General features: G+C 42.3%; 1 protein-coding gene across 3 annotated transcripts; it reads left to right on the top strand.

The window, feature by feature from the left end:
* Positions 1 to 432: 432 nt before the first annotated feature.
* LOC109317051 (merlin-like) lies at positions 433 to 27,389 on the top strand. 3 transcript variants are annotated; one of them, XM_019545495.1, is made up of 18 exons: positions 433 to 799; positions 5,883 to 6,000; positions 8,705 to 8,830; positions 9,208 to 9,330; positions 14,536 to 14,619; positions 15,583 to 15,651; positions 15,911 to 15,993; positions 17,174 to 17,249; positions 17,688 to 17,825; positions 19,401 to 19,475; positions 20,276 to 20,389; positions 20,844 to 20,966; positions 21,664 to 21,881; positions 23,159 to 23,261; positions 23,515 to 23,642; positions 24,753 to 24,903; positions 25,619 to 25,828; positions 26,249 to 27,389. In XM_019545495.1, exons 1-18 carry the CDS (start codon positions 777 to 779, stop codon positions 26,282 to 26,284), a joined length of 1,998 nt encoding a protein of 665 aa, XP_019401040.1. In that variant the 5' UTR covers positions 433 to 776; the 3' UTR covers positions 26,285 to 27,389. The 3 variants fall into 3 exon arrangements, with proteins under 3 accessions (XP_019401040.1, XP_019401041.1, XP_019401039.1); XM_019545494.1 differs by lacking the exon at positions 433 to 799 and adding an exon at positions 1,025 to 1,424; XM_019545496.1 differs by lacking the exons at positions 433 to 799; positions 24,753 to 24,903; positions 25,619 to 25,828; positions 26,249 to 27,389 and adding an exon at positions 1,021 to 1,424 and having other exon boundaries at positions 23,145 to 23,261; positions 23,515 to 23,607.
* The last annotated feature ends 123 nt before the right edge of the window (positions 27,390 to 27,512 follow it).

Genomic DNA, 27,512 nt, shown 5'->3' with positions numbered 1-27,512 from the left:
CCCCCGGCTGGTCCCTCCAGACGCCTCCCCCGGAGCCCTGTCGAGGTCCAGACAAAGACGGGACGAGCGCGGACACCCCGCCAGGCCCCGACTGGAGCCGGAAACAGGAAGCGCGCCTCTCGCCCCCGACCCGGCACCGGCCGACGACTGACCCCCCGGTTGCACCGACACCGACCGGAAGAAGCGGAGCCGACGCTGGAAGTAGCGCGACGTCACCAAGGAGGCGGGGCGCCGCGCCGGAAGCGGAGGGGCGGGGCCCGCGGGAGGGCGGGGCCCGCGGCCGCGAGGGGTGGGGATGGTGGTCAACCCCGGCCCCGTCGCCGCTCCCCTGTCCCGGGCCGGGGGGGGGGTCGTGCCCCGCCTCCCCTGCGGGGGGTGGTCGCTGCTTCCTGAGGAAAGACAGGCCCTCACGTCCCGTGCCAGGCCCCCGCGCGGGGACACGTCCAGGTTTGGCGGGTCTGGCAGCGGTGCTTTGACAGCGCCGCCGAGCAGAGCTGGGAGGAGCCCGCCCAGCGCAGGCAGGAAACAGTGAAGAGCCCTTCCCATCACCTGGGAAAGCCACCCCTTTGATTTCTGCCCGGGCGCCAGCATGCTGCAGCTCACCAGGGACAAAGGGAAGCGGATCCGCTGCTAGCCTCCTGCCTGCGCTTCGTTTTCGGCCGCAGCAGTCGCCGGGACCTCGACGCGCCCTGGGACATGCGCGCTTTGGGATTAAAAGTGGTGTTTCCCCCCTGGGAACAGACTTGTCCCCCCGTTTCTTTAACTGAGGGGTTTAGATGCGTAAGAAGTTATCCGAGAGGTGAGGAGGGTTGTTTCCGTCTTTAAAACCGTGAATGATTTGCCAAAACATCACTCGACTGGGCTGGGGAAGTCGATTTGCTATAAAAGAAATGCAGCGCCACTTTTCTCTTTAACCGTTGATTTGCAGCCGCTTCTGGGCTTCGGCATAGACACCTTGGAGAGCGGGGTGGGAAACGGGTGAAGCGGTGGGACTTGTGAATGAAAGTGTCCGTAACTTTCAGTAGTGACGAGACCTGGCAGAGCTGTATTTCCCTTGCCGGCGTTCGTCACTGGGGTGTCTGGCACCTTCTTTGGTTGGAGGGAATCAAAGCGCTTCACACAGCGGCTTCTTCGTCCAAGGGTGCTGCGTTCCCTGGCATGGGCGGCGGTGTGTAAAAGGCTCGACAGTCGTTCTGGCAGACTGACTTGTCCAGGGATAGCTAGGCCTTGCCTCCTGATTATGCTTGAACCCTCTTCTGGAAGTACAAAATCACTTCTAGGAGTGAGGGGGGAGCTGACGCTTGATTCACTTTGTGGCCCGTTTGCCTAGCAAAATTTCTGTTTAAAGGCAGTGCTGTACGTGTGTGTGAAAGGGAAACCTGAATGCTTTTCTCCTTTGGAAGAGACCGCTATGCCGTGGTCAGGTGATTAAAACCTTCCTCACTACCGACTGCAGCAGGATTCAAGCAAGTGCCATTTCTGTGCAAAAGTTTATTTTATATTCAAAGTCCCATGGGTGCCCTGGCAGTACTAAATTGAAGCCAAACAACTCAGCCTTCAAGAGAGCTGATTACAGCTGTCATTACCTTTTAATGTCCTTGCTTCTGTAATTTAATTCCAGTGGCTGTGTTAAGGGTACCGGGTTTGCTGTTTCTCTCTTATTCCCACTTCTGTTTTCAGTTGGCATTGCCAGTTTAAAGTTTTGACTTGTTAGCGCATTTGATAAACTCAGAGCAGTGATATGTCCCAGGCTGGTTCTCAGCAGCAAAGTGTAATGCACACCTGTATACATTGACTATGATCCCTGCACTGCAAGAGTCACCTTGCCAGTTCTTCCTGCTGCTGTTGTTTCTTTTTCTCATCCTCCCCTCAATACTCTGTAGGTGCTAGTTACTGGGTTTGTCTACTGGCAACAGTGGAAAAGACAGCAGTCTAATGAAGACTGATTATTTAGGTCAGTTGTGTAATTTCAGAGTGGACCATTTTTAGCTTGGAGATGCACATCCTAAAAGGCAGGATCTTTGTCATTTTGTTCCTGCAATTAAATTACAGCGTCACTGCAATTTCTATTTTCATTTTTCAAGTGGAGCTGAAATCATTCTTGGAGTTATTATGGGGTGTGGGAATAGCTGGTCATTTCTTGACTATTCCTGGATTGTCAGATTTTCATTTCAATTTCCCTAGGTACCTGCTGTGGTTTGTGTTCTTTTATGCTATGTGTATGTGCCGTGACTATTTTGGCACTCCAGTGTAGCCTTTGTTTTCCTGGGAGTTACATAGGTAAATTCAGTTGCAAATGATTCACAATTTTAAGTGGTTGTTAGTAGCAAGGCAATGTGATATTTTCTATCACTGTTGCATTTAAAGAAAGGATTTCAAAATTTGATCATGTTGTCCTGCAAGGTTGGTTTTTTTCATTTGAAATGCTTCCTCCTTTAAGCACCCATTTCTGCTTTAATTTGCACTGATTACAAACTCGTGTAACTACATGCTGGATTCAGTATAATTACTCTTCATTAGCTAGCAAAGAAGAAATAACCAGTGAGCCTTAGACTGACCTGTTGGAAAATTTCTCTCCTTTTCTATTCCCTTGAGAATACAGCTAGTAGAAACCTGGAGTTTCCCTTCTCTGTCACTCTGCAGTTTCTTGAATCAAAATGAAATTCTAAAATTTCTCATGAAATGAGAATTCTGAACAATAAAATTGTTCTGAAAATGTTAACACAATCTTTATTGAACTTCACATTTTGATTTATAGTTAAAGTGATGAAGTCAAAATGAATCACTTGGATAACTTCTGATACATCCCAGTTAAATAGCAGAGGAATGTATTGCTTTGATTAGCTTTTTCCCAATGGAGAAAAAAGTAGAAAATGGTTGGCTGTCTCCATGTTAGAGCAGTGATTCTCAGCCACGGTCCTGGGGTACCTAGGAGTGCCTTGAGATCCTTTGGAGTGTGACCCAAGGTATGAGGATATAAGCAGATAAGTGCAGGCTCATGCTCAGTTCCTACCTGACTAGTTTTTCACCTCCACTTCCTGCAGTATTGCCAACCCCACCATGTCAAAAATCATGAGATGACCCTTAAAAATCAAGAGATTTGGAATGTGAGTCATGAAATGCTATTTTTGAAATGTGTGTGTGGAGGGGGAAGGGTTATTTGCAAAGTTGTGGAGCCCTGGAGAAGAGGGGTCCCCGCGCACCCTGCAGGATGTGGGGTGTGGTGGGTCAGGAGTGAGGGGCAGCAGAAGTACTGGGGGGGAAGCTGTGGCTTGGGAGTGGCACAGACACGCAGAAACATGCACACAGCCAGCCAGCCACGGCTTTGTTGCATGACTTGTCCTAACCCTGGGGCCCCATTCACCCCAAACCCACTCCCTCCCTCCCTCCCTCCTCCTCCCTATGGGGGGGGGTCTCGAGCTGGCCCACCGGCCTCTTCCCTCTCCCCCTACCGCTTCCCCTCCACAGACTTACGAGCTTGACACTGTATCCATGTCAGAAGAAAAAATCCTGAGATTTGATCCCTCTATCACATCATGAGTCAGAGTTAATTTGACTTCGAAATCAGGAGGCTTGTGATTTTTTTTTTTCTTGAGAGTTGGCATTACTGACTTCCTGTCCCCTCTGCAAGGAGGTAAGCACTGTAATTAGTAAGTTGTTTTTTGAAATGGGGTGTCGCTCAATTCACAAAAGTTTTGGAGGGGTTCCATAAGTCTGAAACAGTTGAGAACTTCTTTAGAGCATACCCATTTAATTGATTTGATGAATCAGAAGTATACACATTAAATAAGGTTTATTATTATTATCTCCCTCTCTTGCCTACAGTCATTATTTATTTTTCTTGGCACAACTGGCACTTGGAGGATCCCTCTGCCTTTATGACTTCGGTTCAGGTGGATTCTAACATTTTAACTCTTGTACCAATGCTAGATTAATTTTTCTGTCATATTCTGTAGAAATGTAGTAACCTTTATAAGAAAAAGCTCAAGAGTGACCTTTTGTGACTACAGCAGGCCTTGTTGCTGTTGTACGTGTTGATCAAATCTTGAGCGTCTTGACGGATTGGAACCTAAAAAGGCATTGGTATCTTTAAACTGCTCTTTCATGTAGTTTCAGTGGGGAGTCTTCCTGAGGTTTATGGCAGCTGAAGTGTGGGCAGACTGTTGGTTTTACCTTTGACTGTATTAAGGCTCAGAGAGATCTGTGCAGCTGGGATCCAACTTGGGTGCATGGATCTAGTGCCAAGTGTAGAGTAGCCAGGGCTGCGAGCAGAGGCTGCATCTTCGTGGTGTCTCTGAAGGGCTTGTTGCTGGCTAGCACGGAGTTGCATTCTCTCCTGGGAAGCTATTGTGAGTTCTGCCATTGATAACCAGGTAACTCTGGGGAACCCCCTGACCTGTTCCCCGCCTGAGTTTCCATGTCTGTAACAAGGAAATGCATATTTGCATTTTTATTACAAAGCACTTTGTGATTCTTGAATGAGAGGTGCAAGAGGAAAATATTCAGGACATCTGTGTGCCAATTTACAGCTCAGCAGAAGAGAAGGAAAGGACACAGATGCTTTATAAAGTTTTGGAAGGTCCAGACAAATGAAACTTTTCCATTCAAATGAGAACTTTATTTGGGATGTCTTAAGGAAAGATTGGGTGTCTGCCATGCTATAACAATAGGCTTGTCTTTTAGAAAACTGAAAATGCTCCAGTCTCCTTTTGGCCTATACGGCCTGCAGATGTTAACTAGATGGCCCATGTCTGAATTGTTAAACCTTTTGTTCCATAAGTAGTCCGGAAGTTTTGAGTTGTCCTATATTGTTCTCAAATTATGTTTTTCTGAGCCTAATGCAGAGCTATGGCGAACTGCTTCATGTCCTGCTGGCTGTGGAGCTAGTTCATATTTTCTATGCAGGTTTATAAAAGGCATTTGGTCAACTGTGCTTAAAATACACATGTAAAATATATTACGCAAAATGGAACGCATTTCATATTGCAAGCACTGTACAATGCAGATAAGCAGTTTAAATACCTTTCACCACTTTGATTTAATTGACATATATATGCTGAAAGGAAAAAGTGTGTGTGTGCTGTATAGTTTTACCAAGTATACTGTTGGTATGTTTTAGGTCAGTGAGACGGGGCCTGTAACATGAAATTCCACAAGCTTGTTGCTTAGGGAGTAATAACAAATAGAGAGGTTTAAACTTAGTATTGATCCATCTGATCAACATTGTAAATTTCCAGTGTATATTTTGCACTCAGAGCTGCCATTGATGTCAGTCTCTTCTGGGGAACAGAAAGAGTATGCAACAGAGATCCTGCCTTGGACAACAGAATTTTGTCCAGGCCTACAGAAGACAAATGCAATGTCATATGTATTAGGGCAACACAAAATCTGTTTATAACAGTTGTAACATCTGTGACATCTGTATTGAAATACTGCAACAGGTGACGAATCTGCTATTCTTTGATTGTCCAGAGCCACGCAACTGGATCTGGGTATTTCTGAATGCCCTGGCTGGTGGTAAGAGGCAGATAACTGGGGCTTGCTGTATTACAGCTGAATGTTACTCATTCTAGTGTTTTTACTCTTTAATATTTACTTAAATCTGCTGGAACAGTTGCAAACTTCATTTGAATAATAGATTAAAAAACAATCTCTAGGCCTCCTAAACTTCAAATCTTAAATTCCTTTATTGATCACTGCCTAGATCACTTTTTGATGTTAGGTATTCTGAGATGGCTCACAATCAAGAATGATTTCCTCTAACATGGTTAGACATATTCTATATTGGAACATGTCCCAGAAAATATTGCTAGATTTGCAATGCAAAGCCATATATTGCAATTTGTGATATTGTTAATGTGACTTGTGTTGCTTAATTCCAGGTGCAGTTATCCTGATAAGCTACAAAATATGTCTATTAGAGGATTGAAGAAGAAACAACCAAAGACTTTTAAAGTCAAAGTTGTAACAATGGATGCTGAAATGGAGTTCAGCTGTGAGGTAAGTTTCCTATGCATAATCCCAGAAAGAGTTAGAATCTGTATCTTCCCATTACCAAGGTCTGACTTTGAAAGCTCCAAATAGAACTACAAACAGCTTTGAGGGGAAAAGTAATGGATTATAAAGAAACTATGTGGCTAAGGAGGATAAGAGTGAAATTATGAGCCTGATTTTCCATGGATCTGCACTTTGTACATTCACTTATGCCTGTGCAAAGTAGGTGCAAAATATTATCAAAACAGAATGGTAGCTTTTCACTCACTTGGCAGAGATGCAACTGAATAGGCAGATGTACAGCAGTGGTGAAGAATCAGGGTCATTGGGTTCAAATCAGAATTCTACCCGCTTCAGTAATGTAGGCAAGGTTTACTCTCCTATGTGCCACTGAACACCTGTGTGAAGCAAGTTGGGTGGTGTCAGCCGAGGTCCCAGTGGGCAAAACCCATTTAGTATTTGTTGCCCGCAGAGAGGCCAGAGACTGAACGGATGTGCAAACAGAACTTCCCTCTCCTTTCAAATGGCTGTTTAGCCTGGCTCAGTTGCTTAGAGCATGGAGCTAATTACACCAAGGTCACAGGCTTGATCTCAGTTGGACTAAATGATCTCTTGATTGTAGGACTAAATTGTATTTCTCTATGAAACTTACCCCTGTGATAAGTCTCCTTAACTTTAAGATGAAGGTGTGCTGAGAGAAAGAAGCTTATATTGCCCCTGAGCTTGTCTTTGTTCATAGAGGTCATGATGAGTACAATTTAATGTATTCAAGATGAAGTTTTACATTTTTATCAGAATGTGTTGGTGGGTGGATATGAAATGACAATCACACAAGTAAAATCAGCCAAAGGCTTGCTGCCTGTGATGGGCATCCTTTCCTGTTATTAGAGCACTGGTTGTTCAAAAACATATGTTATCAGAAGGCAACAGACCATAATTATGCTAGAAACTTGTACATTGTGCACCTTTGATTTAAATATATTTAGTAAAATCCTAAAGCCGACTCTGTAAAATCAGTATGACTGGAGCATAAGAGTATAGATAAATGGCATTATACCAGGTGGAAACTTCAGTCTGATTTCAATCTTGGTTACATTGATGTGTAAGTGTGTACAAATGACAGCCCTGTACAGTGTTATTTTTTGGCCATTTCCCACTGACTTAAATGGAAATTGTGCGCACGCAGGGTCTGCTGGAGCAGGTCTTAAGAGCTTTTGTTGTACGAGGTCCAGGACGATACCTCCTTAAGTTGGGGGCTAGGGTTTTATCCTCAAAAAGGCCCCTGTTGGCTTTCTGAGTCTAAGCACTGGATCTATACTCAGGTGTAGCTGTTTGAGGCAGAATTATCTTTTTAGATAGTCAAAGCTTTCATTTTCTCTGAGGAACAAAAGAAATTGATAAATCTGGACATTCAAGCCAAATTCTTTACCATTTAAGTCTCTTGAATAAAGTGGATCAAGGAATCTTGGCTGTAGAAAAGAGAGGCAAGGGATGCCACAGGCAGAAAATAATACATCTCATGGTCGATCACTCATGGATTGAATTGGGCTGCACTCTTGAGATGTAGAGAAAGCCAATAGATCACTTGATTACTCAACTATAGGAAAAGAAGGTGGGAAAGACTCTTTTGAGCATGACTTTTTTTGGGAGACCTGACAGCCTTGTGTCATGAATGAAGAACTGGCAATCCCATATAATTCTTGGTTTTTAAAGGCTATTCCATGATTAAAGAACCCAGTTGCAAGTGATAGGAGTCTGTGGCACACTGATCAAAATAGTTTAGGTAAGGTCACAAAAGTAAAGGGCTTGGGGATATTATTTACAGCTCAGGTCCTCACTAATAAACTGGATGAACTGGATTTATCCTCCTGCTTTCCCTCAAATGTTGGTTCAGTTGCTAGGATGGTTTCCTTCTCCCTGTCCAAATATTGATCTTAAGTTTTTGGGGTTTGTTTTTTTTTTACCATGAGGTCCTCAGTGGCTGGCCCATATTATTGGACAGAAACACTTTTAATATCCACCCAAATAAGTAAAAAAAATGTGGAGTCTTTTCAGAGAAAAAAAAATGAAAGTGTGCATCTGTGAACTTCAGGACCCTTAATCAAAGCCTTCTTTCCATAAGCACCTATGCTACCTAATCACCCTTGCTAATGATAGAGCTAAATATAGATTAGATCATCTGTTGTTTTTTTTCTGGATGCAGCAAATCATGATTCTGTTATGGGCTGAATCTGACCTCTGCTGAAAAGGGTGGCAAAATTTCAGTGACTTCAAATGACAGTGACCTACATAATTAAGGTGCCAGCATTGTCCTTCATGTGCTTTCATTGAAGTTATGGGCGGATTTAACCTATGACCTTCAGGCCTTGCTGCTTTTCTGTGCAGTCCCTCCTTCAACCCCCATTTGTCTTTCTGATTTATGTGATTGATTTGGTACTAATTTGCAAATAGTACTGAAGCTTTGTAACACCCTGTGAGGTAAATACTGCAGTTATTCTACATGGAAATAGAATACGTTAGAAAGACTACATGATTTTGTTGTAACTGTTAGATAATATCAACAACCTTACTTGAAAGGATGTGAAATAAGCTGCTAAATGGCAAGTGAGTTACCTTTCCGTGCATTGCAACAGTGTGCTTTAGGACGCACGTGCTAAAATAATGGCATTTTAAAAATTCATTTTCATTGTTTGGTTTTTTTCCCCTCTAGATGAAGTGGAAGGGAAAGGACTTATTTGACCTGGTTTGTCGAGCATTAGGGCTAAGAGAGACTTGGTTCTTTGGCTTGCAATATACAATAAAAGGAATGTGCACCTGGTTAAAGATGGATAAAAAGGTATGGAAAACCACTGGTCTGTAAAAACAGCTACAGAGAAACCTTTCAGCTAGGGCATGTGGAAGTAAGTTACACCTTTAGCCCCAAAAGTAACAGCTCTTGTGTTTAGTGATGACCTATGATTTCCAGATGTGTAAGGCCAGACGGAATCATTATCATCTGGTCTGACCTTCTGTATAACCTAGCCCACATAATTCATTGGGAGATTCCCTTGCTGCACAGTAGTGATGCTTACACTTACAAGCAGCAGCGTGCTTTCAGTTGACATGTGAAAGCCCTGCTTTATCTTGAATGCTGATTGTTCTCTACCGTTCATTTAGAAATTGATTCGGAGGCCTTTATGCTCTAGTTTCCCTACTGATTCTGTTTTTCAACAGGTTTTAGATCAAGAAATCCCCAAAGAAGACCAAATTAGTTTCCGGTTTTTAGCTAAATTTTACCCTGAAAAAGTGGAAGAGGAGCTATTGCAAGAAATCACGCAGCACCTCTTCTTCCTGCAGGTGAGGAGAGAGTCATCTAACTATTATCGTTTGCTCTGTTTACCCCACCCTTTTCATTGTTTGCATAGTATTGCGTTTATTCTTGTTGGAGTAGTTTTAGTCCTCCCTGTCATGCTGCAGTGTCTATGGGATATCCTGCTTTGAATAGAGAACACTCCCCAGGCTGGTATGGCTCAACCTCTGTTGGCTGGACCTGCCTATTTAAGTTTTAGTAGCTTCTGTTCTCCTGGTGTCTTTGCTAACTGTGGATATTCTGCTATTCAGATGCACAACCCCAGGGGCGACTCATACCCAGTGTTTTGGGCAGTAACCCCCCTTACATGTAGAGTCACTGTATTTTAGTTCAGATGCCTCTTAAAAAAACCACAAACAACAAAAAGCTTTGCTTTCCTCCTAGGAAAATAGAAGGTAGAGCAGGGTAGCACCTGAGATTAACTGGTTCAGAGAGGTGCAAACTTTCACAAGAAACAACGTACTTCATTAGATGCTAAGACATCTGACGAAGAAAGTGATGAAAACTCAGGCTTCTGAGCCAGTTAATATAAGGTGTCATCCTTCCCTGCTTTCTGCCTGATTTAGGACTTTACAGCTAACCACCTCTGTGTCCCTAGCAAAGTGTGTGTAAAATTTTCAAGTAGACCTATGGCTTCCCTCCTATGGGAAGAGAAGGAAGAAACATAGCTGAAATAAGAAACACACAAAAATGTTAAAATTTTCTAAGTCCTTACTGGTCTTCAGGGCTGTAAATCTTGTTGTGCCCTGGGGCTGTTGCTTGAAGACTAGAAAAATCAGTGGAACAAACTGGTGAATACAGTCCCTGCTGCTAGTGCTTGGTATGTCCATGCTGTGAAAGTTTTGTGTTTTGGTTTTGTTTTTCATTCTGCTTCCTGGAAGCCGACAACCTGTCCCAAATGGAGGTTTTCAAAACTTGTTTTGTTGGCAGTATAAGACTTCATGAATCCTTTAAGGATTCGGTGCTCAGGTCCCAGTCTATGAAGGGTCTTTTAACATGTACCCTCTGTACAATTGAACCTGCTGAATTGAACAAAGCTGTTTGGCAAACTTGCTATTTTTATTGGAATTAAAAAATGTTTTTGGTTAAAAAAGGAGAAAATCAGCAGTGCTAGCCAGGCCCTTGGCTCCAGTCTTCTGGAAATTTATTACAGATGAATTAACATTGGATTGTCTTTGCTCTTCAAATAAGCAAGCAAACAATATACCCTGTACCATACAACTGTTTTTAAGCATCGTGCTTATTCATTGCACACTATTTTAGTGGTACTCCAAAGTGTTCGGGCACCTGGCCTGCTCTTGAATCCTGCCAGTCCAATTAGCCAGTTGGAGTTACCTTCCTCACCACTAGGAGTTTAATGGAAACCCAGTGCTCTGGCTGATGTAATGAACCCCGCTCACCATGACACTCTTGTAGCGGGGATAAACTCTGTGGATAATGGAACAATTTTCCATTGTGGAGTTGTTGAGGCACTGTTACTAGAGGAATGATGACTGTTCTTTGTTTTCAGAAGCACAGTTGTCCAGCTGTGAGAACAAAATTCTTTGGTCAGGACTTCTGGGTTTCATGTCTAGTTTTGTCGATATACTGTGAAATCTTAGATAAGCCATGTATCCTTTCAGTGCCTTGGTTTTTCCCCTCAAAAATTTAGGAAAATAACACTTCCCAGTTCTGGTCCGAGGCTTTCTGGAGTTCTGCATGTTCTTTGAGTGGAAAGCGGTTAAAAATAATCACTTGTGCAAGATACCTTTCTGACTTTGTTGTCAGGTTGGTCACTCCCATTATACTGTCCTGGAGAGGGATGGGGTTCTTTGGCAACTACTGACGGTGGGCCAAATTCTTAGATGCTGTATAGGGTTGCCAGCCCTCCCAGATTGGCTGTGAGTCTACTGGAATTGGCATCGATCTCCCGGTGACTACTGAAAGCAATCTGGGAGATTTTAACGGGATATTTTAAAAAGAAAAAAATCCCCCGGAATAGCTTCAGTCAGAGTTGGCAACATTAATACCGTGATGAATAAACAAGTTTGTGGTGGGGACCTCAGCCTATCTTGCTTCCACCCACCTGGAGCAGAGAAGCCACGCTGTCACTCCATGGTAATTGGTATATACGGTGCTTGAGTTTTTGGCCAGTTATTGAGCGACCCGTTGTCTATCCGTTCATCCATTCTCTCACCAACTACATCCGAAGTTTTTTCCTGGTGTGTTTGGAGTTCCTGTGGAATACTGCTTCCTGTACAGCTTTTGAACAGATTTCTTTCCTTTTGTAGCAGGACCATGGCAGTTCTGTTGCTTTTTGACCTAGGGATTTCTGTGCAAGGATCCTGGGGTATAGGATAAGATTTGTCTGCATGCCACTTTAAAAGTATGTAAGCACACTTGTTGTTTTATAGGTGTGTCTCTACAGTTATGGAAAATGCCATTGTTCCAAGGGTTAATATATTGACTGGAACTGTCTTTTCAAGTGCAGTCTTTTGAATTGACAACTTGTTTCTTAAGATATCTTGGAAAGAGATGACAGGCTCAGAACTCACCCTCTCCTTCCTTTTAATCCTGATTTTTGCTTTGGGTTATAGTTTTCCCCCTCCGAACCTGTCTCGACTGGCTTTTGACTTTCAGATATGCAATTAGTGAATTCCTCTCGTTCCGAAGTAGAAAAACAAGACAAAAACAAATTTGAACTTGCAAAGTTTCCTGACAGTAAGAACTTAAGATTGCACCTGGATACTAATAGGAGAAACATGTACAGACATCTGGATGCCTACTGATTATGACTTTATAGGCTATTGACACCTTTTAAATATTAATGAAGCATGAGTGTTTTGCGATGCCTGAATAAAATTATACAACTGAACCGTTTATGCCTGTTTGCAAGAGAACAATTGCATGTTTGTAAGATTTCATTAAAAACTCAGAGACATTTTCTGCAGGATTTGTCCAGAGTCCATTTCAATTGTAAAAGATGATATGTGTGATGGAATATGAAAACTATAGCTTTCCAGTTTGGAAGAAAAACCTTGTCATTCTTTCCATTTTAGCAGCTTAGAAATGAGTTTTCCTGCACTATAACTCAAATACATGTATTGCGCTCACCAGAAAATAAAGTTCTAATAAAAGCCTTTTCTGGACGGTTCATTTCAGTTCACAGGACCTACTGTTCCAATGCATATTTTAAAGATAAGTAAGTATTACCCCAGGTCATTCATTCCTTCTGTTATGGAAGAATTTAAGGCTGCAAATTCCATTTTTTTTTTTAACTCCTGTCTGTCTATTAGGGTAAATTTGCATGCAAAAGTGTGGGGAGGGGGGAGGTCTGTGAATTGCGCTCTTCAATTCCCTTTTAAACCATCAAATAAAAATAAAATTTAAAACAAACCTAACTCCACTAGTATATAGCTATATATACTGGCAATCGCTCATAGATGAGGACGATTGTCTTCCATGACTGCTTTATCTGTGGTTCTCAAGATGGCTGATGAAGCCGTTGCAGGATTGATAGGCTCTGTTGCAACTCGGCCTAATGGTTGGTAATTTGCCTGTGTTACTGAGAAAGCATTAAGATGGAAGGAATTCTGAACTATCTAACCTCTTACCATTTATGTATGATCCTCCTTTTGCTCCCTCTTCACTTCTTGCACTTGGACTTTCTTGGGCAGCTGTAACGGGCTGCTCATTTGCTGGCTTTGCTTCCCTAGTACAGGTTCAGAGAAGTTAGCTCTTAGCTTGGAGTCAGACAGAAGGCAGAACAGAGTTGCACCTTATAGATGAACTGAATTGAAGATGCACCGTATGGATTGCAAGCACTGTAGAACTCTATAACCAGGGGATTATTTTTGATAAGATTGAAAACAATTTTATTAAATTAAACTTTGTTGAGTTGATATGTGTTTGTAAGAAACCTTTATCTTTGGATCTAAATTACCTGTCACTGCCCCTTTAAATACAGTGCTGCAACTCCTCAGCTAGTGAAATCCAGTATAGCTCTGTAGAAGACAATGGGAGTTATGCCAGTTCACAGTAGCTGAGGAGTTAGCTGCCCTTTTTTATAATGCTGAAAGCAAGATTTGTTTATAGCTTCCCTCCAGGATATATGTGCTAAGAGTAGGTGATAAATGGGAGCAGGAGCTTGGTGATTCATTCCACTTATGTGAACGAGGCCTGATGAATAAACCTGATGATACTAGGTTCGGAGCTTCACCCTTAAATTTTTCTTGAATTTATGGAAGAAACCCATTCTTATCATTTTAAAGCTTAGGGTAATTTATGGCAGCAAGCAAACTGATTGCTATATTTTCAGTGGATTTCCCTACTGCTGTTGGAATGATGCCTCCAGTCTAACACTTACCTTTGAAACATGATTTCCATTTACAGCTGGGTTGCAGTGTAAAGGACCCATTTCACACCTCTCTGTCACCTTGGGGGGGGTGGGGGGCGGGATGCGGAAACCACTTTGCTGCCAGAGTGGTGTTAAATAGTTCTCATATAATTTAGAATCAAGCTTCTAATTACTACACTGAACACTTGCTTTGGTGGGGAAATGCTGGGATATGTCAATAATTCTCAGATAAAATTGAATAATTATTTTGGATCTGCCTGCCAAAAGTGCCTTTTACAAGCATTTGATGAACTTTCCTGCACTGTAAACTAGACAAGTTTCTATAATTCCATATACTAACATGGAAACATTTGGGTAAAGTGAAATCAAGGCTACTGGAATGTATTAGTGGTTTGAGTGCATCTTGTTTTTGATAGCTAAAGAATAAGAAGGTGCAGATTTTTAGAAAGCCAGTTAATGTAAAAGTGACATTTGCAGGAAACCCAGAAGTTTGACAGCATGAAAATTTATGATGGAAGTAGCTAAACTATCTTAATCCAGTGCCAGCAATAATACATTGCAGAAAGGAAACACATTACTGTGTGGTAGTTTACCCATCCAAAACAAATGCTTTCATTTTAGCACTGAGCTCAAAAACTAGTGCTTTTATTTTGATCATACAGTGGTTGTGCTTTACGCCTACATACTGTTTTCAAAATACCCTTTTTTGTTTTGTTAACTCATAATTAACTACCATGTTAAATATGCCAGGATGTGGTCTAGGCATGTTTGATTTCCATTTTAGGCATGATACAAACCTTGAATTTGGAACATTTTTCATACTTTGGTGCTATTTATTTATTATTTTAATCCTTAGGTTAAGAAACAAATATTGGATGAAGAAATCTACTGCTCTCCAGAGGCTACAGTTTTACTGGCTTCGTATGCTGTTCAAGCTAAGGTCTGTGTACAAATTTTTTTTATTTTTATTACATTTTTAAACAAACATAATTATCTGCTGTTAACTGACATGTTCAACACTAGATTTGCTCTGAAAAAGTAGGCCAAGCTGGGAGATCTGTGTACTGCAGAAAAAAGGATGTTCTGTTAGACAGAATGACTTGCAATTAAGGCTGAGTTGACTTGTTTGCTATTTTACATGACGCTTTTAACAATCCAGAGGCTAAAACTAGATCCAGGTCTCTGAACCTGTTTAAAGTGCTAAGAAGCAGAGCTCAAGAATATGAACAACTAGCTTCTGGCATTTCTGTACACAGCATTGTCATAACACCTTCTTTCCAAGGTAGCATTACAGTCTAGCTCTTTTTAGAAAGTGTCCATGGCTACTGCAGATGCCTGGTGCCCTGAGTTCACAATGGTATCTGTGAGAATAGAGAACACTTGTTATTTCACAGCACGTGCTCAGCATCTGTGTCAAGCCTTATTTGCCCTCAGGGGTCAAAATCACACTGTGGCAGAAGGCCAGGACACAGCCTGTTCTTCTCACCCTCCCCATCAGTAGTCCTATGTGGGGATGCAGGCTTGCAGAAAAAGTACCTGAGCCAGCTAAGTCCCCCAGCTCCTGAGTGCAGCTGAAGTGGGCTCCATGCTGGGCCTGGGGAAGCAGGTCAGTGAGAGGTCCTTGGATCTTTAGTTTGCATGATAACTGGTCCTGCCGTTCCGTAGGTTGGCAGTGCTGGAACCATACGTCTTGTGAAAAGGCTGGGGGTAGATTCCACATTGATAACCTATTTAGGCATCCTTTTATGTAAAGCCTATTTACTTGGGCAGGACTTCATTCTTCAGGTTGAGTTAAAAAATCCTACTGTCTTAGGTGATCATTGTAGACAGAAGCTGTGCAGCCACCAAATTCTTTCAGCATTCTGCACATAGTAAAGTTTCTTCTTTCCTTTTTCTGGGACAGTATGGTGACTATGATCCAAATTTCCACGAACCTGGCTTTTTGGCCAATGATGAGCTGTTACCCAAAAGAGTAAGTATTTACCATGAATAGAGATGAACATTTTACTTAGCTATGTGGAGGGGCGTACGTTTCTTGGGACTGGCTGGATCACCCGCCACTTGTTCTGTGCGTGTGAATGCATTTTTGTGCTTGTGTTGCTTTGGATATGGCAAGAACTGTGAACTTCCGTGATATTATTTGCACACCAGGGGAAGCCAGATAGTAAACCCATGGGCAGTGCCTGTTCTCACCTTTTCTATAGATATCCAACCCCTTCCCTTCTTTGTAGGTTCTCAGGCAATATCAGCTGACGGCAGAAATGTGGGAAGAGAAGATTACAGCTTGGTATGCAGAACACAGGGGCATTGCCAGGTACAGTAACACACTTCAGTCTTGGAGATGTCACGGGCATGGCAGTTACACTCATGCAATCTTGTTGGCTCCAGTTGAGTTTTGCTAGCGTAAGTGAGAGATGGGATCTGTGACTCCAACCTCAGCTGTTTATCACCATTCTGTTTCCTAAGTAAAAACATGGTAGTTTTGGGTCCTAAGGGCCTGCTCATGTCAGGTGCAAAGGCCCTCATGGGAGCGGCTAAATGTCTTGAGCCTGTCTTGAAGCCATTGGTGGGGGTAAGGCCTTCAACACCTTTCAGGAGGCACAAACGAGGCTCCACCTTCAGAGAGAAGAAACCAGATTTTGTGGTGCACCTTCTTTCGGAAATCACAAAGAAGGTACCAGGGTGTTAGAGAAATCTAGGTACTTAGCTAGTAAATAAAACTGAGACTGGACAGAATCCACCTGTTCAGCAGCATGTAGTTAGTTTTGGTGCTGTTTCATGTGGATGTGCAAGGGCTCTTACAACTAACATTGAAGCCTCTGGAAGTAAAACAAAAACCTGAGGGAAATAATATGGGCAGAAAGAGTTGCCTGGCTCAGTTGATATGCACAAAATTCTTTAATTTACTTTCCTTCTCTGACTGCCCTGGAAGTTGATTAATATTCTTTCCTCACTATTTATTATTGTTTTACCTGCTTTGTGAGGCCTTGATTGCTGAGTGAAGAGATTGTTCTACTTGGCACAGGGCAGCTTCTGTGTTTTGTTTTGGGCTCTGTCCACACAGGTGTTTGGTGCCTCTTGCATCCGTGCTTGTCAGTGAACCATAGCAATTTTTATGCTTCCTGAGGGAGATACTCTTGAGTCATGGAAGGCAGTGTTATAGAGCTCGCTAGTCAGTGGTTGGCGGTAACGATAAAATAGACATGCTGGGCTGAGATCAGAGCCAGATACCAAAAATCAGTAAAAGTCATTCTGTCTGGCACATAACAAAGTAGGTAAAGCTTTACGTTGATTATCCTGGTTAGATGCTGCTGCTCTTTGCTCTCCATGCTCTGAGCAATAGACCTTGCACTTAACAGCATAGCTCATAAACACTGCAGAGAGAAACCATAAGAGCAATCGAATTGAATTAAAACAGTAGTGGGTAATTTGATCTGAAGAAAGGGGCTGGAGTTTACATGACTGTCCGGTGTGATCTCTGATCTGTTTTGCAGGGATGAAGCAGAGATGAACTATTTGAAAATTGCACAAGACTTGGAGATGTATGGTGTCAATTACTTTCCCATTGCTGTAAGTGTCTCTGAGTGGTATTTCTAATTGGTATAGATTCTTGCAGTGTGGTTTTTAAACCTGCAGCCTAGCTAGATCCAGCGTGTTCTAGTGCCAGGAGTCGGGATTCCTAGGTTCTGTTTCTGTCTCTACTGGTGACTGGTGCTGTCACTATTTTCAGGCCCTTCTGTGGCTTGGTTTAATTGTCTATATAATAAATCCTTGGTAGGGATGCAGTTTGGGACCTAAGGATCTAGAAGTATGGACCTCTTTTGAAAGAGCTAAAGGAACAGGTTAGTTAGCCAGTGGTGACGATGGATTTACAAACCTGTTTTGTGCTGGAAACCCTGGCTCCTAATAGATACCAATAACGTTGCTTAGAATAAACACACTGCTGGATGAGATAATACCTGCTACTAGAAATAGCATTTATTGCCTTATTTATTTTTTCCTTTGCAGCAAAGTAAGAACCATACAGATCTCCTCCTTGGAGTTGATGCCAAAGGTATTCATATCTACAGCATAAATAACAGGTTCTCTCCAAATAAGTCTTTTGAGTGGAGTGCTATCAGAAACATTTCCTATAGTGAGAAAGAGGTAGGATGGACCTCTGTTTTGTGAGTATGGGCTCTTTGTACTGGACTGGAAGCTGTCTGTCTGTCTGTGTGTCTGTCTGTCGGAAGATTTGTTACAAAACTAAGGGTCTGGGCTGCACGCTTTTGCTCCCTTGAAAGTAGTAGGAGCTGTGAACATTCAGCAGCACTGAAAACCGGACCTATTATTACAATCTAAAAACTGGTTGACCCTGGTGCAACAATGATGATAGTATCTGTTCATTTTCCAGCAGCAAAGGCTTATACATAAGTGGGAGCACTTGTCTCAGCAGGAAAGCCAGGGGTTGAAGTGTCCCTGAAGACTGAATACCATTTTCTTTCACAGAGGTGCTCTCTCTAGGTTACACTGAAGCCCACTGGCAAGGGAAGGCATGAAGGGGTTGGTTTACACATCCCCTTAGGTTCCACTTGTTTTGTCTGCATGTGGAAGGTTCAGTCTTCAGGACTTTTAATCTAGCCCATCTCATAAGTATTAACATTCACTTACAGAGTACAGATCATCCTCTGTACAGCACATAGAGGGTAGGAAGTGGGAGAAGTGAGAAATTTTTAAATGTAAAAAGACGTGCTATCAGAAGACTGTGACCTGGGAGGGTGGGCTGGGAAGGGAATACAAGCCTAAATAAAATTAAGCATAAAAGCAGAGCATAGCTGTTCTTTTTTTTCAGTATGGTTTTTTTTTTTATTATAACACTTGGGGTCCAAATTCTGCCTTGTATTAAAATCAGAGCCATGCATGTTTTTAAAGCTTCCACTATTTTGAATTCACAGTCCTGCTTCTTGTAATTGTGGCTGTTACCTGCAGGGCAAAACAAGCTATAACAAGTTATGATCTCAATGACTCAGACGACTTGGGCTGAGATTATGCAGTCATTTGCAATGTGTTGAATAGAGTGCTAACCTATGAGTCACAGCAAACAGGATCTAAAAGAATGGACTTGCTTTTATTATGCTGCACACAACAAAGGAAGTGAAGCCCCAGATGTATGGCAGGGTGTCAGCTTTTGCCCAGCTCATCAGAAAACAGCCTGGAAGATGGGCTCAAAATAAGGAAGAAAAAACTCTATCAGTTTCCCTATGTTCAAAAGCCGTTTTGTCATGTCTTCCCCTTTTTGTTCATGGTGGAAATAACTTGAATTGAAGGTGTTGGATACTTCTTGAGGGTGGGCTTGATTATATTGAATTTGTTAAACCAATGGCTTCTCCTGGAGATTTAAGTTAAAGTAACAATAGCCAGTGAGTACGGTGGTATTAATCTAGAATCGTGTGGTCACATCACAAAAATTATCATCTTAACTGGTCCCTTTGCTGAGGGTTTAGCAGATTGAGATTGGGACAGGAACTCTTACGGTGAGCTCCGGTCCTCTTGTCTCTGTTCTAGCTCTGTCCCTGAGGCCTTGAGTGAGCCATAACTCACTCTGCTCTGGTTTCCCCCTATACAGTTGGGAAAAGTTGAGTTAATGTCTGTGGGGTTGAGTTAAGGTCTGCAGCAGTATTCAATATTTGAGCTTTGTAGTGATTCTGATCTCTTCTTTCTTTCCTTTCTCTTTCTTGTCAGTTGACAATTAAACCCCTTGACAAAAAGGCAGAAGTTTTCAAGTTTTTTTCCTCGCAGCTCAAAGTAAATAAACTGGTAAGCACACTGACCTGCTTTCAGTCTGAATGAAGTATCAGTCTCAATTGTGCTGAGTGATATCAGAATAAAAAATATTATGTTCAGGATGGCTTTCATGGTCATGTAGCAGTAAAGACCACAACAGTATTGGTGCTGGGGGAGGGTGGGGTGTAGATTAGATGACCTCTGCAGGTCGTTCCAGCCCTACTTCTCTGTGATTCAATGATACTTAAGAGACCTGTGGCCATTATAACAACTAGCATTGAAAGTGAGTTGGTAAAAATGGATGTAGGGCAGCCTGGAGGACCACACTTCCTGAGGGGAATCGGAACTTGAGCTTGAACACATGACTTGTCTATAGATTATTCTGTTTGACCTGTGGGGTTGGGTTTGTCTTTGTTTATAACAGCTCCAGGTGGAGAGTTGTGTAAGAGGCTTGAGACTTTTAGGGGAGTGATGGAGACGTAGATTGGGATACAGTAGGAAGAAACAACACTCCTGTTGTCTGGAGCCCTGCTTTTTTAGCTTCTCACTCTAGATAAATTCCAGTTGCCTCTCCTCTTCCAACTGTAGTGGAGTAAAAAGTGGAGACGGAAAAGCGAAGGCACCTTTAGCCTGTGAACCAGGCAATGTCGTACCTGCCAGGATAGAAACCTGTAACCCTGCACTCCTACTTTTATTGGAGAGAAAGGACCTCCTGATTGCATTGCTGTTTGCCCCAAGTAGGATGTCTGTTTGCATTTCCTTGCTGTGTTCTTTATCGTCCTTGCTGCTGTGCAGGTGGGTTTGCAGTCATTTTTTTGTTTTGTTTGTTGCAGATTTTGCATCTGTGTATTGGAAACCATGATCTGTTTATGAGGAGGAGGAAAGTGGACTCAATAGAGATCCAGCAAATGAAAGCACAGGCCAGGGAGGAAAAGGCTAGAAAAAAGGTGGATTCTGTTTCTCACTACTCAAAATATTGTCTATTTTATTCCAATTGGTCCAATCATTATACCTATATTATCTACCATATTTGTTCAGATCATGAACATAGGAGAACCTAGTTGTGTGTCTGTTTACTGTCCGTCACGTATGTGCATGAGTTTTCGATCAGGCATGGGACGTCTGAAGATGTGGGACAGAAAGAAAGAGTGAGAGTGGAGGGGAAGGGGTGACATGAGTGCTCCCTATGAAGATCTGTTTTGTATGACCAGGGATTCATTTTGATGCCCGTGTGCTGACTGGGCACTGCATGGAATGCCTAACTGATGCTGGCTGGCGGTGGTCCAGCAGGATCATTTCAGCACTTCAGAAGCCCTTGCCCAGTTTGCTTTGTGATCCCAATTCCAGCACGGACTATGCTGCAAATCTGCAGACTTTTCACACTGCTCATTACCTCCCCAGATGGAGAACCAGAGGCTAGCCAGGGAGAAGCAGCTGAGAGAAGAAGCAGAGCGAGCCAAAGAAGAGTTGGAAAGGCGTCTCTTCCAGCTGGAAGATGAAGCCAGGCAAGCCAATGAAGCACTAGTGAGTGTTACAGTAGACTGTAAATGTCATTAGACCTTGGGGACAATTGGATTTCTAAGCCCTTTTTCCTATGGCCCCAGCCAGGAGTCTGGGGTTATTCTTCAAGAAAGGATGGAATGCCTTGGGCTAATGGGGAGCAGAGAATATAGGGATGGTTAGGAGGAGCCAGGCCTGGCTCAATCTTTTTTTTTCCCCTGGAAATCATTCACTTCTACCTGTTGCTAGTTCCAACCCCTCTCTTAGGCTAGGAGCCAGAGAGGAAGAAGGCAGGTTGCATTGGGAGCAGACAGTAGGGAGGAGTTAGCATTGAGCACTGGCTCAAATACACCCTGGCCCAGTAGCTGGTGAACCTGGCAGCTGCGAGATGGCTCTTGATGCTCTGCACATTTAGGTGCAGTCTTGGTCCAGGACTGCGTAAGGGTGAGAGCCTGCTAGAGGGGAGAGAGCTTGTGTAACAGAAACACGGGCAGAAGGGAAGACTAGAATCTGTGAGCAGAGAGAAGAAACTCTGCAGACATGCTCTTTGTTCCTGGTCCTCAGTGTAGAGATCTTAAGGAGAAATGTACTGGTCCTTGCTGTGTAAAGGGTTAATGTTTTATCCCTTGATGCATTGGGAAAGGCATCCTGTCTGGAAGCTGACTGTAGCTGTTGTTCTTTTCTGTGTGCTGCATCTGGTAGCTAATAAAGATTGTCTTAGCTCCGCTCCCAGGAAGCAGCAGAGCTGCTGGCTGAGAAAGCACAGATTGCAGAAGACGAGGCCAAACTGCTGGCCCAGAGTGCTGCAGAAGCTGAACAAGAGCGGCAGAGGCTGGAGATCACAGCGCTGAAGACGAAGGAGGAGAAGCGGCTGATGGAGCAGAAGATGCGGGAGGCAGAGCTCATTGCAGTGAAGCTGGTGAAAGAGTCGGACCGAAGGTTAGATTTCCTTGTGGGTGTGACATTGGGAGGCTGGGCTACTCATGAAATATGTGGATGTCTTCTCAGAGCCCAGCTATGGAAGAAGGCATTTCCTAAGTGACATTTCCTGGCTATTGAACCTTAACATGCCTTATACAGTTTCACCTCATCCCAGCATATTTGAGATTTGTGCCAGAAAGACTAAACAACAGACAATCAGGCAGAGATCTTAGGCTGGAAAGAGACTAGTATCTCTTTCCATAGCCTCAGGACTGCAAAAAGATTACGTGCTTACACAAACTTGGTGTAAGCAGTGCACATTAAGTGCTGAATAACACATCTCCATCGCTATCAGTTCTGGGGTACTAGCTGCCCACAAACTGAGTAGCCCCCGTGAATTTCAAGGTGTCTAATAGCAATGCCTTGATGGTCCCCTTCATGGTTTCTGGTGCCTGCTATGAAGCTGAATTTAGTAGTTATATTACAAAGCAGACAGAGGGGCTGAAAGATGTCATGTACTTAACTGGTTTATGTACTTAACCCAGGTGAACATAACTTTATTATAATGAATGCAACAGGTAAGACGTCAAGATGGGGAGGGTGTTATGTGGTATCGAGGTCAATTATGCTCTTACATGATAGGCAACACCTTTCACTTACAGTGAGCCACAAGTCTTTGGCTAATTCTATTTACTAGTACTGAGGAGACTGTTTAAACTAATTAGCGTAGCTGGACAAGTTCTATTACAGCTTTCCTGAACTAATGTGATGCACTTAACATAAACCCTGTTGTAAATAATATATATTCCTTTGGCACTATAGGGCAGATTTTGAAGGCTTAATGCTGTCCTGATGTTGATGGCATGCCTCTCAGTGCTCCTCACCTCATCCCTGAGGCTCTTCATGTGTGGCAGGACAGTATCAAACATCTTCCCAAAATAGAGAGCATGTACTTTTCAACCTAACTTCCTAGATAAAATCTTTGTTAATTAGTAGTCAGGAGTCTTGGAATTCCAAGTCAGTAGGTGAACAACTGGGTCCATAGAAATATCGGATATGAAAGGGACGTAAAAGTCAGCCAGCTAATGCACCATTGTCCTCAAGTGTCATCTCCTGCTTTTTCTGGTTTCTGGTGTCCCATGTTACCACACTCACCCTCACCGTTTTGTTGAGGAAAGGCTCTTGTAGAAGTTCCTAGCTCTTGATCTCAAAAAGCTAGTTAGGCAGAGAACTCTGAAATCGGTGTCCTGTTGTGTTTGAAATCTGCTGCATACATCACAGTGTTTGTCTGACAGAGCCAAAGAAGCTGAACATCTCAAACAGGATCTGCACGAAGCCAGGGAAGCGGAACGGAAAGCAAAGCAGAAACTCTTGGATGTAACCCGGCTGAATTATCCTGTACGTCACCTCGTTTCCACTCGGGGGGGCGGGGCGCGGAATATGTGGGGTGGAGCACTTTATCTCGGAGAAGACAGATTTAATCTTTTAGCATGTAACCAACTATCCTCATTTCTTACCTCTTGGCACTAAAGAAGTCAACTTTGAGAAAAAAATATTGTAGAAGCTGGGGATGCTGCTTGCCAATGAAGAAAACTGTTCAAATTATACTGCTTATGGTATAAACTTATTCTGATATCATTTAATCTTTCAGCATGTAGCCCGATATCCTCATCACTCACCTGCTGACACCAGAGATGTCAACTTTGACAAGGGATCTGTAAAGCTGGATTTAAAAGACATAGACCTGAAGAGACTGTCCTTTGAGATAGAAAGAGAGAGGTACCACAGTGCTCCTAGATGTTAACAAAGTAGGCAGTCTTCATTTTAGAAACTAGAGGTGGAATAAATCTACTTGGCCTCATGGTGAATCTTTCTACTGGTGCAGGATCATGCCCTCCTATTCATATCATGGATGCATCTTACAGCAACTAGCTTTATACAAAGAGAAAAGATGTTTTCTAAGAATCAAGCCTTGATGAATACAAAATTTCTGTTTTAAAGACACGTTTTTTTCCTGGTAGCAGCTACTCTGCTTGGGTAACAGTGCATAAGAGGATATAAATATCCCTCTAGTGTTGAGTTATAGTATTGTACAAGTGACCTGGTGCATCAAGGAGGGCTTTTCCTTCCTTTGCAGCACTGGTTGCAGTGCTTTGTTTTGGACACTGAATAGTGGACTAAGCATATCATTGATTTGTACTGTTGTGATGTGACTGTTTGTATTTCTTTAAATGCTGACTTTTAAAATCTGGCCAAAAGGTTATTCAGAATGATCCTATATATACTGCTGTCAAACATAGATTTTAGAGAGAATCAAGAGGTTAAAAGTTTTCTGCAGGTAAAGTGATGCTTACTTCCCTGTGTGTACTATATCATATTGTATACAGCTGATAGACCATTTGCTGACAGCGAAAGAATCAGAAACATTTATTAGTACTGCCTGGCCTGTGTCTAGTGAGAAACATTTAGTGGAGCTGGCAGATTATTTCTCATTGTTCCCACTTGTCCCCTCAGCAAGGAAACCAAAATCTGCAAACTTCCTGTGAGCACTATGACCATAGTAACAGCCAAAACTAAAACCAGTGTCACTGAAAGCCTTTCCCCTCTATGAAACAAAAGGGGAACATTTTGTCAAGCCTATGGGATCAAGTGTTAGAAGTACAAATGGACTGAGATAAATGACAAATCACTATATGTGTCAAATTCATCCCTAGTGTAGTATCATTAGACTTAAGCCCAGAATGGCCTTGTCCCAAAAGCTGAGTGCAAGAACTTTCGGGTTATATAAAGTAGGAGAATGAAACAGCTTTAAAAATAACTGTAGTCCTTTTTTGAGCAATTCACTGATTAATTTGACTCCTCTTTGGCTTCTCCTCATGTGGACTGCAGGTTAGATTACTTAGACAAGAGCAAAAGATTTGAAGATCGATTGAAGGAACTGAAGTCAGAAATCCATGCTCTGAAGCTGGAGGAAAAACAAACTGGGCTCTACTCTCATTGGAATGAAGTTATTGGATCCTTGGATTGTTCCTTAGGACATGTGTGTAATCTTAAGTATAGGTTGTGTAGTAAGCTCACCCATATCATGGAAGTTGCTCACAAGTATCCTGTTGGCAGCATGAACCATGACAGAGCACTGAAATCCCTAAAATAATTGTATATGTGAATGTATGTTAAAGGTACAGCATTTACTTTGGTTCCGTACATGTTCTCCGATTCCACTGGCAGAAAATTTGAAAAGTGTGACTTGAGAGGTTGAAAAAAGCCTTTTTAAATCTGTGAAGCTTTTTGTGAGTGGAATCCTTTCACACACACAATAATCCCAAACTCCCCATATGATATGAAGGCTGTTGAAACAAAATGAATTCTGTTCATTTCATGATATTTAAGCAAAACTTTGTCATCACTGACACTTTTTCTAGTCCATACTCTTCTGGGTGATGCTTATTGTTCAGAGCAGTGTGGTATTTTTTGGTGAAGTCATAATTTGTCATAAGGTTCTTGGGATTCCATATACGCAGTTCCTAGACCCTTACTTAACCAGTGCAACAGTGACATGGACTCAGTCCTTTCAGTAGCCCCAAACCAGGTAGAAGTGACTGAAGAGTGAAACATTTTAAAGACAAAAGGAGGTGATGTTGGGGAATGGGTGAGGGGCCCATAATTCCAGATCAGTGCATTTTAATACTCTTCTTGGCTTAACGTGAATTGGCGTAGTGAGAACATTAATGTTTCTTGTGTTCTGCTCTTTAAAGGTCCCGTCATGGATGAAAACCTTTGAAGCTGTGGATTCATTGGACATAAATTTTCAGAGGCCTTTCCCTGCTTACCCGCTAAATACTACAAGCAGCTGGCCATGTACTAACAAAAATCAATGTATGGAGCCCATGGGAAAGTCACCTTTTCAGACAGATACCTTGGTTGCCAGCAACGTGGGCACAGGAACTAGAAAACAGATTGTAAAGGTAAGGAGACTGATTTGATCTTTTTCAAAAGTTGAATAAATGTAGTACTTAAAGATTAATGGCACTAGGTTGGGAAACCTCTGTCTACCTCAGTCCCAAGATATGTATGTACTGGTAGTTATACTAGTTGTGGGATTTCCTGTCCACAATGGCCTTTCAAGACTGTATGTAAGTTGATGACACAGGGGCTAAAATGAGACCAAGTGACTCCATTCTACTTGTGAGCCAAGTTTTAATTGGAGAATTTTGGATTTTTAATCAGAAAAAAACAGGATCCCTGCTCGTGACATCCTTCATCTTTAGACTTTCCAGGCTCACTGGTGCATAGCTAGAAGTTTTACAATTTTGGCTCCCACTCACATTCTTAATAGGATGTTACGGTGGAAATAATTTTTTTTTTTGTCTCTGATTTATGTGTAGGTTCAGCAACACGATTCAGATGTGATCTACATTTGAAACATCTTGACAGTTTGGTAATGTTTTCCCAAAGAGGTGAATAGGCAAAACTTTGTGATGATGCATTTGCCTGACAAGAATAAAAAGATTTATGCAAGAACATGTTGTAGTTCTAGCTGCTGAAATATATCAGCATAAAATCTGTTCTGTAGTGACAGCATGGTGCTGTGCACCTTCTAAACAAGCAGCATATGCTGCTTATATTAAAAATGTCAATGGGACGTAATAAGCATTTTTGCAAACAAGCAAAACAGAGGAGCCAAACTGCATCTTGTTTACTTTTCATGCACTTTGCAAGGAAACACTTTTATGCTTGAGGTCTTTTATCCTAAAGTGTTTTGAAAGCTGATGGACACAATACTGATGAAATGCCAGACCCGTAAGTGAAGCGTGGAAGACAACAGTATCGAGCACGCTGATGGAAAGAGAGATTTGGACTGGAGAATCAAGGGAAAAAACCGTGCATTTACAAAAATGCGGCAGGATCTGTGTTTATGTAGCATCCAGGACTTTAGTTTTAAATCTTATCAATTGGGCATGACGCTGACACTGTTCAAATACTTATGCTATACCAGTCTAACTTTCACAAATATAACTGTTCACATACTTAAGATTCTGTTGGGACCTTTTCCTCCCCATTTGTTCACAGATCTCTTGTGTTGATTAATCCCGGATGCAGGATAAATCCTTAGTGTGGAAGCATGAGGTTTCTGTTATTTTTGTGTTGAGAGCAGTTTAGTTGCTCACGCTTGTCTGCTGTGTAACTGAATAGTTCTGTGCAAGCTACTCAGCGCTAGAGACAAAGGGCACCCATTAGTGTCTGCTAAAGATGGACTCATGTCTGATGGACCATAAAATATGGCATATGCCACAAAGCACCTCCTTTCTTTCCAGCGGAACCAATCAGTACTTTCAGATTCTGTGCATCAAAAGTATATTTAACTGAGAACTCTTCCAACTGCCGAAGTCTGGAAAAGATGATAATATACTTGTTACTGAAAGTGTCTATGTGTGCAAGACCATAAAGTAAAAATAGATGTTAATGTTCGTAACTAGAGTCCTAAAAACCGAAATTAAAAAAAAAAAAATCAGAAATGTTTAAAAAGGTTTCCATTCACTTTTGTTGTCACTAGCTTCTTGGCTGGTTAGTCTCTATTACTCTGCTTTAGAATTAAGGCAAAAGATGAAATGCCAAATAAATGATTTCCCTTATGTGATTAAGGGCATG

The sequence above is a fragment of the Crocodylus porosus genome, unplaced genomic scaffold (genome assembly GCF_001723895.1).
Source record: "Crocodylus porosus isolate Cpor-Errol unplaced genomic scaffold, CroPor_comp1, whole genome shotgun sequence".
In the NCBI taxonomy this organism is placed as follows: domain Eukaryota; kingdom Metazoa; phylum Chordata; order Crocodylia; family Crocodylidae; genus Crocodylus; species Crocodylus porosus.
Note: the sequence above shows the minus strand (reverse complement) of the source record. Positions and strands in the feature narration are given on the sequence as shown.

Bases quoted from the DNA above. Each gene is read 5' to 3' on its own strand.
- LOC109317051 (XM_019545494.1), top strand. From the start codon at position 1,384: ATGCTTTTCTCCTTTGGAAGAGACCGCTATGCCGTGGTCAG. The intron at 6,001-8,704 runs GTAAGTTTCCTA...TTTCCCCTCTAG, and splicing joins AAATGGAGTTCAGCTGTGAG to ATGAAGTGGAAGGGAAAGGA. The intron at 17,250-17,687 runs GTAAGTGTCTCT...TTTCCTTTGCAG, and splicing joins TCAATTACTTTCCCATTGCT to CAAAGTAAGAACCATACAGA.